Below are 14,704 nucleotides of genomic sequence, written 5' to 3'. Positions count from 1 at the left end.
CATGTCGGACCCGATTATATTTCATGATTTCCAATGTTAGTCATCAGAAAGAATGACATAACCTAGCCAAAATATTTTTTCTCAGTATGCCAGGATAATAAACATATTTTAATGGGGAAAATGTGCCATGGGCCAATAAAAACTAGGTTGGACTTTGGGGCATAGTTCCAAAAGAAAAGAAGAAAAAATAGTAGGAAAGGCCAGTACCAGCCATTTTATTTCGGTTTAATCAGATGTAAATGGTGGTAGGTGTGTGCTGACTCCCATTTAACATGAGCTTTGAATGTGTGTAAACCTTTTAGATGCAGTCCATTCACTGTGTTTTTAAACACAGATGCCATGGAACTCAAAAAGAGAGGCTGAAGAAATGTGCCGATTTACATTGACATTGCATTAGAAAATGAATCCAGTTCGATTTCTCGTCCACTTCACAGGTGAAACCACTTCGAGATGGAAATGCAACATAATGAGACCTGAACCGGAACCACTTTCCGTTCACTTTGCTAATGTTAACAAGTGAACCGCTCCATTCACTTCAAGCCTTACATGTTGTTTGTATTTATATCTGACTGAAAATTGCTGACTCATCACCCCAAGTTTGTTTACCCAGAGCGTGAGAACACCCTCCAACTCAAGTACTTCTTTCAATCGCATCTCGTAGAATCAATCTGTATGTATCTGTGACCGGGATAGGATCGCAAGAAAGCTTTTGGGGAAGGTCAGATGGGAGTATCAGTGAGATGAAAGGGCTGCTTAACAGCACCAGGCAGCTTCTTGTCTCTTGCGCCGATGCCCTCGCAAATGAAATGTTGCTTTGGTGACTACGAAGGTGAAAATGAAGAGTCATCACAACATATACACAAGAGCCTTCTCACATATCCCCTGCTCGTGTCCAAAACCCTTCTTCTGTTTTCCGCAGAGCCCCAGCTGAAGGGGATCGTGACCAAGCTGTACAGTCGACAGGGTTTCCACCTGCAGCTGCAGGCAGACGGAACCATTGATGGAACCAAGGAGGAGGACAACGGCTACAGTAAGTCGCAGGGGAACACGATGGCAACATGCTGACTGTGCAACTCACACTCAAATCGCTCAATAGCCTTTGTATGCTTTTAGTTGTTTTTGAGAAAATATAAAGTTCCTACATATCACTTTGTTTCATGAAACCTGATACAGTATTCAAACATGGACAACATACATGGATAAAATGAAAGTTGACCCGATCTCCAGTTAGTAACATCAGACATGTCAACCGGTAGGAAAAGTAAGATAAAACCTACTTATGATGTAAAAATCTTTCTATTTCAGTCAAGAATGAGCATCAGTGGCGTCTCATCAATCAACATATTTTGGACTGTCTTTTGGTTCGAAGCATAGGGCTGAAATCAGCCTCTTAACATATCACCACTTGGTAACTTTGCACAGATGTCTTTTTATTTCTCATGGCTCACGTAGGCGTACACTATTGTCTCCTTGTGTGTGCTCAAACTTTGGAGAAACGGAAATCGCCGTCAGCCCTTAGAATGGCGGCAGACATCCGGCAGCCTCAGAGAGACGCTTCCGTATACATGATCTCCGACATACGACGGTAGCTAAACATCACAAAATACACAACATACGGAGATGGTGAGTTTTTTTTATACACAGTGTATATATATTTTTAATCCCTACACATGCAAAGTTTTGCTAACCATGCGAGGTGAAAACGGTCAAGTATGTTGGAAAGTTGAAAGCTAGCATGGCGGCATTAGTATAGCGTTCTGTGAACCCCCCTCTTCCCCTCCGCTAATAAAGTAATGACCATTTCAACCGGAGCCTTTGTGAGAACAAAATCCATCCATCCATCCATCCATCCATCTTCTACCGCTTATCCGGGGCCGGGTCGCGGGGGCAACAGCTTTAGCAGGGAAGCCCAGACTTCCCTCTCCCTAGCTACTTCTTCCAGCTCTCCCCGGGGGATCCCGAGGCGTTCCCAGGCCAGCTGGGTGACATAGTCACTCCAGCGTGTCCTGGGTCTTCCTCGGGGTCTCCTCCCGGTGGGACATGCCCGGAACACCTCACCAGGGAGGCGTTCAGGAGGCATCCGAATCAGATGCCCAAGCCACCTCATCTGGCTCCTCTCGATGTGGAGGAGAAGCGGCTCGACTCTGAGCCCCTCCCGGATGACCGAGCTTCTCACCTTATCTCTAAGGGAGAGCCCGGACACCCTGCGGAGAAAACTCATTTCGGCCGCTTGTATCCGGGATCTCGTTCTTTCGGTCACGACCCATAGCTCGTGACCATAGATGAGGGTTGGAACGTAGATCGACTGGTAAATTGAGAGCTTCGCCCTTTGGCTCAGCTCCTTCTTCACCACGACAGACCGATACAACGTCCGCATCACAGCAGACGCTGCACCGATCCACTTTGTCAAATCGCAATTACTTAGAAAATACAATTCATTGTTCAGCTCGAGTTGGAACCCAACTTTTTTGTTTTGTGGGATATTCATTTGACCCAGCCTTTTGGTTTAAATACTTTACCCAAAACGTTAGGTCGGCCCCTTTTTGGCCCCTTTGGTCTATTTTTGACCCAACTGTTTTTAGAGTCCTGAAATTTCCAGATGGTGCCCCAGTGCAGTTTGTTCGTTCCTGGATAAGCAGATCGGTGGGCCGTCGTTGCGGTCCCGCGGAATGGGCTCACTCGATCACTGTCATAACATTTGGGTCAAAAATAACCCAATTTGCTAAAAAACAGGGACTGATCCTTTACTTGGGTCAATTTGACCCACCTCTCTAGGTTGTTTTGTACGATGTAACCCAAACTGGATCAAATTGACAAATTGATGTACAGTATGTTTGAACCTACTTATTTTTAGTGATTTTTTCTTTTTCGTTTTTCTTATGGGGTCACGTGGGAAAGTCTTTGTGTGCGGCGCGCAGTTGTGTAAAGCGATACATCCCAATCGCTGCCTCTCCACCCACCTGCTCATTGTTTTCCAAGACAGATTAAAGAGCATTTCAATGGTAAAGCAACAGCGCAGCCACTTGTCTGCTGCGGCGATAATGCAGCAGCAATGGGCCGCTTATAATTAGCTGTGCTTTTATATCAGTGCACTGTTTAATGAACCTGTCTGAAACATCCACTTTGCCGCCCTGCGATATTGCTGAAGAAAAGGATTTGCAATCTGCACTGAAATAACACCTCGTCCAATCTTCTGCCCAAATGAAATAGCAGCAACTTTTACGATGCAGCGAGCAGCAGGAGTCCCCAATCTCCAAAAGAAAAGAAAGCCATCCAGTTATGCCCGTCCACACCTGCATTTGAAAAAAAAAAACTGGCCCCCGCAAAAGTTTTCAGGAGCAAATTAAAGAGTGTTGCTTAAATTGGAAAAAAAGAGAGAGTGAATCTCTTTGCGGGACTCCAAAAATAGCGTTGTTAGGTGCTGGGTGCGCTTGTCTCCATGGTGACGGGGAGTGCAGTCCTCTTGGAGCTATTGGTGTCTTGTGATGGTGGGAGAGGACCTACTCAAACGCACACGCACGTACAAGCAAGAAGAAGGGCTTGATCCTTGTTATCGTGACTCCCTTGACTTAGCTAGAACAAAGTCAGGAAGTGCAAATTATATCCCAATATAGCCCATCAATTTAGTTAAAAATCAAAATAAAGTATTTGTGGAAGTGGTAGGCATCTGGGGAAGTGGCAGTTAAACATGCCAAAAATCCAGATGAAAGTCATGGCGATAAGCAAGTTGTCTATTACACGTGCTTTAACCAAATGTGAGTGTAGAAATAAGTCTTATGTCAAGATTTTAACAGAGGTAGGACATTCCAGAGTACCGGAGCCCAAAGTGGATACATTTTGAGTTGTTCAGCGAAAGCTTTTGAGGGAATTCCCCCGGGCTCGGCGATCGGAAGAGGCAATCCCTCCCGTTGCTACTCCCACAAGGATCGCGTTGTTAAACGCCCGGTCGCTGACGAACAAGACCCATATTCTGAGGGAGTATTTCCTTTCCAATGACTTGGATTTCCTGTGTCTGACGGAGACTTGGGCAGGTACTGGTGAGTACAACGCTTTGCTTGAATTGTTGCCACCCGACTGTGGTTTCCTCAATACCCCGAGGACATCAGGCTGTGGTGGAGGAACGGTGAGTATCTTTAAGAACAATTTCAAATGTAAACGGTGCACATTCACCACATCGGCCACCAGCTTTGAAGCAACCTTCTTTGAAGTTGGTCGTGTTTTCCCCGTGCTCTGTGCTGTCATTTACCGTCCTCCAAAAAAAATACTTTTTAAGCGACTTTTCAACCTTTCTTGCGGAAATCAGGCTGAGATATGATCATACCCTCCTAATGGGGGATTTTAATATCCATGTGTGCTGTCCGGAAAAACCACTAGCAAAGGACTTCTTAAGACTTATCGACTCTTTTAATTTTGTGCAGTATGTGACCAGCCAGACACATGAACAAGGACATATTTTAGACCTTGTCCTTGCTTATGGCCTACCGGTGTCAAATCGGAAGTCCTTGAAAATGAGATTTCTGATCACATGGCAGTTTTATTTGACGTAGTCTTATCGCATGCTGCTGTGAAATCTGCCGCTCCTTGTAAATGACGAATTTTTAACCCTCGCACTGCCAGTCGTTTCTCTTATGCCTTTAATAACTTTTGCGTACCCTCGTCTAACACAGAGGAACTCACCTCTTGGTTCAACTCATCATGCCGTGCCATCCTGGATTTGGTGGCTCCTTCAAAAACTGTGCTCCCAAAACCTAAACCCGAGCCATGGTTTAACGACATTACCTGCGCAGCTAGGCAGGGGTGTCGCAAAGCCGAACGCAAGTGGAAAAAAGACAAATTGCATGTCTCTTATCAAATTTGGAAAGACTGCTGGCGTAACTACCAGCTCACAGTAAAAGAGGCCAAAAGAGAATATCTGTCGGACCTTATTCAAGCTAACCGTCACAACCCACGCGCACTATTTAAAACGATAGATTCTGTACTCAAACCCCCTCTGCCTACTTGCTCGGATTCTTCACCCGAGATGTGCAACAGATTCCTGCAGTTTTTCATTGATAAGTTCTCTACAGCTAGGACTCCGGTCTCAAATACCGCATCTGACCCCTCTGTCCATGTTCCATGTTCAGCTGTGCTAAATTCTCTTGAAACTGTGTCCTTGACGCTTTTGGAAGATGTAGTTCGCCAGACGAAGCCATCTGGCTCCTCTTGCGACTCTCTTCCCCCGCACTTCTTTCAGGAGGTTCTCCAGAGTGTTGGCGCATCGGTCTTGGATATCATCAACAGCAGCCTCTCTTCTGGTATAGTTCCCCAACAGTTTAAACATGCTGTGGTCCAACCCTTGATCAAGAAACCTGGTCTTGATCCAGATGTGCTGTCAAGTTTCAGGTCCATTTCCAAACTGCCTTTCATTTCCAAAATTCTGGAAAAAGTGGTGCACATGCAGTTGAAATTTTTCTTGGATGAACATAACATCTTGGAGGTCTTCCAGTCAGGTTTCAAGACAATGCATAGCACGGAGTCAGCCCTGTTACGAGTTTCTAATGACATCCTCCTGGAAAATGATGCTGGAGACCACGTGTGTCTAGTTTTATTGGACTTGACTGCAGCATTTGATACAGTGGATCACAGTATTCTGCTGACTCGTTTGCAGCACTTGGTGGGCATTGGCGGCAGTGTTCTTGAGTAGTTTAGGTCCTATTTAGCTGACAGAACCTTTTGTGTCAGCCTTGGCTGCTCTGAGTCACGCACTGCTCCCCTGTCATGTGGTGTTCCACAGGGCTCAATTCTGGGGCCTCTGCTGTTCTCGCTGTATCTGCTCCCATTGGGTTCCATCTTAAGGAAACATGGTATTCCCTTCCACTGCTATGCAGATGACTGCCAGATCTATGTCCCACTGAGCAAGAAAGACGCCTTCTCATTAAGGCCACTCCTATCCTGTCTGGAAGAAATCAAAACCTGGATGGCACAAAATTTCTTGAAATTCAATGAAAAGAAGACAGAGGTGATATTGTTTGGTCCCAGTGGCCCTTGTACATCCCATCCTGTAGACCTGGGCCCCCTGTCTCCTTATCTTAAGTCAACAGTCTCAAACTTGGGCCTTAAACTGGACAGTGATTTCAAACTTGATCGGCAAATTGGTGCCGTTGTCAAATCCAGCTTCTTTCACCTTAGACAGCTGGCCAAAATAAAACCTCTCCTCTCACATGAACACTTTGAGACAGTAATTCATGCCTTTGTCACATCCCGGCTCGATGACTGCAATGCCCTTTAGTTTGGAGTCCGCCAGTCCTCCATTAAGCGCCTTCAGCTGGTCCAAAATGCCGCTGCTCGCCTCTTGACTGGTACTCGTAAGAGGGAGCACATAACTCCTACTCTGGCATCTCTTCACTGGCTCCCCATACATTTTAGAGTTATTTTCAAGATCCTCTTATTTGTTTTCAAATCTCTGAATAATCTCGTGCCACCTTACCTCTCTGAGCTCATCCGCTCCTACACACCTGCCCGGCGCCTCAGGTCTGTGGACCAGACATTATTAGAAGTACCAAGAACTAAACTCAGGCTCAGAGGGGATCGAGCCTTTTCTGTTGCTGGTACCTCTCTCTGGAATGACGTCCCACTGAACATTCGGCAAGCCTCCTCGCTGCCCATCTTCAAAACCCTCCTCAAAACTCACTTGTATTCTTTGGCTTTCGACTCAGCATGACTTAGATTTGTTCTTGGTTTTACTGTTTGGTGCTTTCTACCGCCTTTATTACCGATTTGTCTTACTGTTTATTGTGCATGTTAAATTGCTCCATGTACAGCACTTTGTATGCAGCGATGGCTGTTTGAAAGTGCTCTATAAATACAGTTGACTTGACTTGACTTGACACCTAATCAGAAGCTATTGAGTGCAACTGGGTCCATCTGCCACACCTGGTGACAATCATGTAGTTGGTTGTGTGTCTTCAGGGAGTCTACGTCATTAATTGGCCCTGTGAGTTGATGTGTTCACATGTTTGTCTTTTTTAGTGTGTGAAGAAGTTTGCTTATCTCCAACTTCTACCAATTTGTCAATTTTGTATTGCGGCGCAGTTAGAGTGTAGAGGTGGGAGGAGGTAGAAATATTTTGGGGATATGAGGTAACAGTCCTTGATCTCCTCATTCAATGGATACTTCTAGTAAAGATGATGTCACAACATTGCTGCACGTATGGAATTAAGTGTCTGCAGATTTACGAGTGATGTCAGTAGTCTCCTGTTGCACTCTCTCCTGGACTTTTGATGGTGTACAGGTCAGATGTATGTGGATGAATGTTCACACTGTGGACACATCACAGACTTATCCGATTTATATCCACATACGAAAGAGGTCCAGGTTGGATTTGAAAAAAAAATAAAAAATACTGTTCGCTCTGCATGAAAAATTCAAATATGTGTTGCATATGGGCAAAAAAATAATAAAATTGGAATTGAGCTGCAGTATGAACATTGATTTTGATTGCCAACGATTGGAGTCTGCTGTGTTCACTCCCACAACGTTGCAGACGACCATTTTAGTTTTTTAATACGTAAGCTTGCACGCAACTGTAAAATTACTAGCATCCAGTACAACTCTCCTCCACGCACATGTAGGCTGCGCCTCACGCTCGACTTGGGCTGGCCACGAAAAGCGAGGCCAGAGTCTTCATTCACTCCAGTCAACCTGTATTTTTCAATACTTGGTGCATTTCTTTACAATGTTATCTTCTAAGTTGTGTGCCAGATAAAAATGTAAAGATCTATAAATTCAAGCTAAAACATTGATCTCTTGTCACATTTTTGTCCAATCCAAATATTTGTTGTCTTCCGCAGAATGTTAAAAGTGGCCTCACTTTTCCAGTGCTCTTGGAGAGGATACACAGTACTAGTCAAATTTGTTGTGGCATCTAAAAGCATTATAGAAGGAACACAAAAACACAAAGTGATTTTGAGATGTTCAAGAAATGGCTCAGGAGATGTTCCACAGGGGGAAAAAAAACATACATTGGTGAATTTGTGAATGTTAAACCAAAAAGATGTTGTTTTTTTACATAGAAACGGCGGCATGATAGTTCGCCACAGACAAGACTACAACTTATTGGAAGAGGATGATTGGTTGGAATACATATGCATGCACTTCGTGAGTTTGTGGCGCCGGAGAATGGAAATTGCTGAAGTATGAAACTCGAAGACAGACTTGGGCAATCAACCCAACCATGTGTCCTTCAGTTCCCCCCTCAGCAATCTCTTCACTGGCAAAGGTCAGCGTATAGTTAGAGTCCCGCACCGGCTCCCCTCCTTCAGGGTTCTTGGGTGTTTTCCAGGAACCAGGAAATAATTGGGCTCCCCCGTCTTGAGATTGAGCGGCTGGTAATCCATGTGAACTGAAGAGGACTGATTGTGTGCGTACGTGTGTTGCAACATGAGCGGCGTAACCTCAGTGAGGAGGAGGGCATTTATAAAAAGACTCCTCGTTGAGAGATGTTGACATGTTACGTGTATGACAGAAGAGAAAACCGGAAGAAAACATGCTTCCGCTATTAAGGGAAGGTCGATTTCTTACACGCCAACATTGGTACAGTGGAATACTCTCTCAAAGTACAATTTGTCACAAACTGTACTATCACTCCCTGTCCGCGATAAATAACAGTGGGGTGGGGGTAGGAGGAGGGGTGCTTAAAGAATCAAAGCCAACCCCTAATTATAAATCATTCATTTCCTGTTTGGAAAAAGTGTGCCCCAATACCTTTTGCCTGACTCGTGATTTTTCCGGTCTGCCTTCAATTCCATTTACCTCACAATTGTGCAATCATGCGGTGTCGTGACCGCCGCAGTGCTGCCCCTCAGGAGCAATCGGGTCTTCGTATCTTGCTCGAGTCCAGTTGGACGTGCAGACAGGCCAAGAGACGGGTATCGAACCCCTTGGCTCGCCAAGACTTGACAGTTGACAAGCCAATGCAGCTTGGTGGTGTCCTGCACCGTTTAGGTGATAAGGATGAATGTATTGGCCCATCTAAAAAGCTGCTGCGGTGCACTTTACTCAGAGGCGTCTAAAGACAGAGACCATTCTCAGGACATGCTGTGACCTACAGCGCAACTGATATGAGATGTGGGAATGGACACTGGAACACATAGTCTTGAGTTAAAAACAATCAATTTAATGGCAAAAAAACCCCACATCAATTCGGCAATAACATATTTTATAATAAAAAATGAGTAAACAAAGACTTTCTATTCGCAAATGAGTTGGGAACCTCATGCTACGCGTTTTCCACTGGTCTGAGTTGTAGCTATCCAACATACTGCAAACTTGACAAGCTATTGCAGCAGAAAACGTTTAGCTAAAACCACAATTGAACATGCACTTCTGATTTCAACTCCTGCTACATGGATTACATTTTTCACTTTTCCTTTTTAAACATGGAGAACTGTTTCATTGTTTATTTGTTAGGTTTTTTTCTTCTTCAATGTCTTCATGTTCAAAATAAGCACTTCAAAACAGGTCCACTATTCTTTATGATCCCAAATTGCGCATTGCTGAGAATCGATTTGACAATGTAAATCACATTGGGAATCATGAAAGTATGAGATGGTGTTCCACTAGGTTCTGTCCTAAGACATATCACATTTTGTTTTTTTGGGGCTGGGGGGGTCGTCTTTGTGGTGAATATCCCCATTCCAGGTGAGAGTTTGAGGAAAATGATACGGTTTTAATCACATGGCTACACCTTCGTACATTTTAACCATGTATAGCAGATGTACATATTTTTTTCAGTATTTTGAGGAAGACCGTGTCGCAAATTAACATTTCTTTTTTTTTTTGTGTGTGTTCAGAGGTATTGTACTGTTTTTTTGTTTTGTTTTAGAAAAACAAAACTCATGGTGCGACTGTTACATCATTGCTGAGAGCAGCACTGTTTTGGGAGCGTTTCCAGAAAAGAACCCACAGCAGCGAAGTTTCACTGTTTGTTGTCTGCATTAGCAAAGACTATTGGTAGTGTGTTGTTTCTTTCGACTCAGCTTGCGGGTTCCCTGCCAGCATTTTATGGAACACAGACGCTCTGATACAACACAAGGCTGATATTAATTAGATGTACCTCATTGACCAGCGAGGCTGCTGCTGCCGTCGGCTCTCTTAGCTTGCACGCTTCACACTCTACGTGACACAAACCTTGTACATGAAAGTGTGCGCGGGTCAGCATCTAAAATGCAAAAGGAGGATTTGCTGTCTCTTTAATGTGTTCGTTTTGAACTAGGCTGGTCGTCATTTTGTGAATATGCATCCCAAATCATTAAAACCCAAGTCAATAGTATAACGTGTGCATGACACTTTTTGAAGCTTCAGCAGCACCTTTTACATTCAGGGTCATAAACCAGCGACATGCAATAAAGTCTTTAATGATGCTTTTTAAAGCACGAGTAAGCAGTAGTTGTATTTGCATTGGCCTCGGGGCTGTGAAGTGTAATTTGATTTTATACTGCTATTGTAAATCCAGATTGACTACAGTGATTGCATGTTGAAATTAGTTTGATACTCGCTTGCTACTAAACTATGAAAGAAGGTTATTTTTTTACGGGTGAAGACATGCTCTGTTTACTTGCTGGCCATGAAAGGATTTTTTTTTCTTCCCGTTTTTGCCATTATGCTCCTTTATTTTTCCGCAAATGACACTTCAACCATTTGGTACAAGGGCATACAGTGGTACCTCTATTAATGCACGTCTCTGCATACGAAAGTTACGAAACGCCTCAACAAGAAAATATTGCCTATTGTTATGAAAGAAATTTCAAGATACGAAAGGTAAAAATACAGTATGACCTTATACTCGCAGCTCCGATTTTCCTGAACGCAACATACTTATAGCTGCTACTACCGAGCATCATCCTGGCATCCCATTGGCTAAGAGGGACCTCTACCGTATGCGTCTGTGTGTAGATAGATAGATATGTGTCTATGCACCGCAATTGTCATTTGTCCCTCGGGCCATGAGTCGTTAAGTTTTACGTAAATGTGAATCACCCAGAGAAAGTATTGACCAGTCGTGCGATCGCTCATTATGCTGATGTTTGCCTTCGACATTTTCGAAGGATTGTTCAGAGCCGACAAAAGCAAACGTCCTTGGATCAGTTCGTGACAAAACGCCAGGCAAAAATCACTTATGAGAGAGAACATGAACTGAAGAGGATAAAAAAACAATGAAAACGCAGTTAAAAATTAAATGACCATCATTTTTATTCTTTATTCTTTGTTTCTTACATTATGCACAACTCTCATTTATTGTGCAATAATCTAATTTGTAACATGTGTTTGCTGCATATTGTGATGCATTTTTATGCTTTTGAAAACATTTATGTCTGAATTTTGGGGGAGCTTGGAACAGATTAGGGCATTTACATGGAAAACGTGTCTCTACTTACAAAATTTTCTGGTTAAGAAATTTCTTCCAGAACCAATTAATTTCAAAGGTAGAGGTACCACTGTATTTTAAAAAGTAGGATGACTTGATATTTTGTGTGTGTGTGTGTGTGGGGATGGGGGCGGGGGGGGCTCTGAAGAATATATAAAATGCATTTTTTTTGCATTGGTTCTTAGAGGATGAATGAATACAACCTGAACTGGAAACTTCAATCGAAGTCCATCACATGTGCTCTATTTGCTTTTCGTGTGTTTCTCTCCAGCGATGTTCAACCTTATCCCTGTCGGCCTGCGAGTGGTGGCCATCCAGGGGGTGCAGACCAAACTCTACCTGGCTATGAACAGTGAGGGCTACCTGTACACTTCGGTGAGTGTCCGTCCAAATGCACCATTTGTTGTTGGGACTGAAAACAGGTTGCGTTCGAGGACATCTGCTCCTTGACGTCAACTATACTCTCCTTCGGACAGTTTTACAAATTAACATACTGTACGTCACGCAGGATTGACAGATGGACTTTATTGCGCATCGGGCTGTTAAATGTCGTCTGCCGTTATTACCACAGCCATGCTAATGAGATCAGACGTTCTGTGCTCACGCTGTGTTGGCGTTTGTCCCTCGAACAACGTGGCAGCTGCTGCTGCGTGTTGTTGTAAACAATGTTTAAGAGGTGGAAGTGGAATATTCCAAAAATATTTTTTATTGCGTTGACTTTGATTAGGGAACACTATTTCAACTGGGTTTAAAAAAAACAAAAAAAACAGCAAGTGACGACTCAGAGCTTCTCCCCGTATTTTCAGTTTCAGCACGTGTAACACGTTCGCCCAGATTTTACACTGTCATTTCATTTTTAAATTGAGACATAATTACTTCCATATTTTGTCCCCGTGAGGTGGAAACCTTTAATATCCAAATATGGTCATGTTTAAATTTTTGCATTGATGCTGTTGGTGAGTCTCAATGTTGTCTCTGTGCCTCTTGCCTCAATCTCCATGCTCATTATGTCACCTCAAGATTGAAAATCTGGATTTAATTTATTTTTTTTTAATTTGGTACACATAAGCTCGTTAGCCTGTTTGGTTAAAAATTAATCGCTGTGATTCTCCAGTGAAGAAGGATTTGGTCAGCCAGGAAGGTATGCTTGTGTGCAAATTAATTTCTATTTTTTTATGCTGCTTTGCAAGATTATTGTAGTTAATGAAAACTAACAAAATTAGAATTGGCAAAACATGTTCACTTGACAAAATACCATAAAAGCAATTCGTATTTATTCATTTATTTTTTTGAACGAAAACTAACTTGAAATTGTGTCTTTTGTTTATAAAATAAACTATGAATAACTATAATTATCACAAAACGTTCCTTGTTTTTTTTTCTTTGTCAATTAAGATCACACATGAGGTTTCAGGAAAGCTCCAATTGTTTGAAAATTGTAGTTAACTCAAGTGAAGCTTTTTCCAGAAAATTTAAACGAAATTTGCTCTCAAAATTCATTTAAAGAAACCAACTTAAAATCTAAAGTCAAAATGAAACAAAAACCAACTGGAATGTAATCCAAAACTATTAACCTTGCTGTGTAATTAGCTTGTCTTGTTATTTATTTCCTATCTCATGGCTCTGAGACCTTCACGAATGAGTTTTACATTGATGCAACCAGTCATTTCCTTTTTTTTTTTTTTAATTTATTTTTTATTAAAGGCTTTTTGACCATTTGAGGTGTCCGCATGAGCACAGACTATGTGGACGGCCGTCATCGGTAACAAATGATGCTCGCGATACCGCGACATGATTAAAACTGACAATTTGCAATTTGGGAATTTTAGAAAGAAACATCCAGATTTGTTTTCATGGGCCGCATAAAATCATGTGGCAGGCCAGATCTGAAGCCTGGGCCTTGAATTTAACACCTGAGCTTTTTGGTTGCCGTTTTTGAAAATGTCTGGCATTGAATAGGTGCAATGATCGAAAATGGAACGACGTGAATAGTTTGCTGTCAACTTGGTACCACAGCAGCCCTTATTTTTAATGAAATATGCGACCTTATGAAAAAAAATCCATTGCGGGTCACTGAGGAGTCAGGCAGGCTGGCTGCGCACCCAGGAGGGTTGGGGGGGGGGGGGCATGTGGACAAGACACAACACAAACATGCACTTGACAGACAATCCTCGTCGTCAAATTAGTAAAGATTGTTCTGCACGACTAAAGGTCTCACTTGGCAGCGTCAATCGTTTCCTGAAACAAACAAGCACATTTACCTTGTTTTGTTTCTCTTCTATTTCCAGGAAATTGTTGCCTTCAGGCCCCCCCACCCCCCTTCCCCACACATCCTTGACCTTCTCACTCTTAGGTGTAAATGCAATTTGGCCTCTGGCAGTCGTTCGATTCGAGTCACTTGCATTTAAAAGTTAAATGTTGTAGAAGTAAAGCAATTAAATCCAATGTAGTGCAAAAGTGTCTGTGAGCTAATGACACTATGGCACATTTATTCAAGACTTTACAATTGTGAGCAATTGTTTGCCAAATTAGCACACCAGTGGGGAAAATATCACGCTAATTGCTAGAGACGACACAATCTGAACCCCCCTCCCGTACTCCACAGTGACATACTGTATTTATATCTCAGCACTCCAGGAGTCCATGGCTCCCAATGAGGAAGATTCAATAATATTTGCTGAGTGTGTCGATAAAACAACATATGCAGCCTAATGTAAGATTAATGAGATAAAAATGCGAGCAGTGATAAATAAGATTGTTGTTGGGCTTTTTTTTTCTGCTCGGATTTGGTTTCATTTGTTCAACTTTGTACTACGGACTAGTTTTACAAATGACTTAAATGCAGTGGCATCCAAAGATATGAGCCGTAGGTTATCTGATTTATTTATTTATCCGCGAGTGTCGTATGGTGGCATCAAGCCCTTTCGTGCCATTCCCAATTGAAGTTTAGTGTCACACGTAACATAAAGCAGAGAATTGTGGATTTAAAAACAACATATCTTGGTCTTTGGAAAGTCTGCATAGCGTAATGCTGACAAACAATGCAAAACACCATAGATAGGCTCATGAATATTTTCAGTGTGGCGAGGTTGCAACGCTTTTAGCAACGGCTATTTGAACACAAGTGGTGCATCTGCCCAGTACTGAGTTTACGGAGTAGCTTACAGTTGTTGTGAAGCTCTTCGTTGTGTGTCTGCGTTTCTATTATATTGCACACACCAGTAGGAGCTGCACTGCATTATTCATAGTGCAAACTGTTTAATTCTTTCCGTTCGATTTAATTATCATGATTTGTTTTTG

General features: G+C 42.7%; 1 protein-coding gene across 3 annotated transcripts in view; it reads left to right on the top strand.

Moving 5' to 3' along the window:
- Positions 1 to 14,704, top strand: part of fgf13a (fibroblast growth factor 13a) — a 105,133-nt gene that overhangs the window by 75,257 nt on the left and 15,172 nt on the right. For all 3 annotated transcript variants that reach the window (XM_086101204.1, XM_086101201.1, XM_086101203.1), the window contains 2 exons: positions 920 to 1,030; positions 11,676 to 11,779. In XM_086101204.1, coding sequence (XP_085957330.1) covers positions 920 to 1,030; positions 11,676 to 11,779 — 215 coding nt within the window. The remainder of the gene's footprint in view (positions 1 to 919; positions 1,031 to 11,675; positions 11,780 to 14,704) is intronic.

Source organism: Hippocampus guttulatus, chromosome 2, assembly GCF_054856545.1.
Source record: "Hippocampus guttulatus isolate MCC_2025c chromosome 2, RoL_Hgut_1.0, whole genome shotgun sequence".
In the NCBI taxonomy this organism is placed as follows: Eukaryota; Metazoa; Chordata; class Actinopteri; order Syngnathiformes; family Syngnathidae; genus Hippocampus; species Hippocampus guttulatus.
This window is presented reverse-complemented; position numbering and strand designations above follow the sequence as displayed.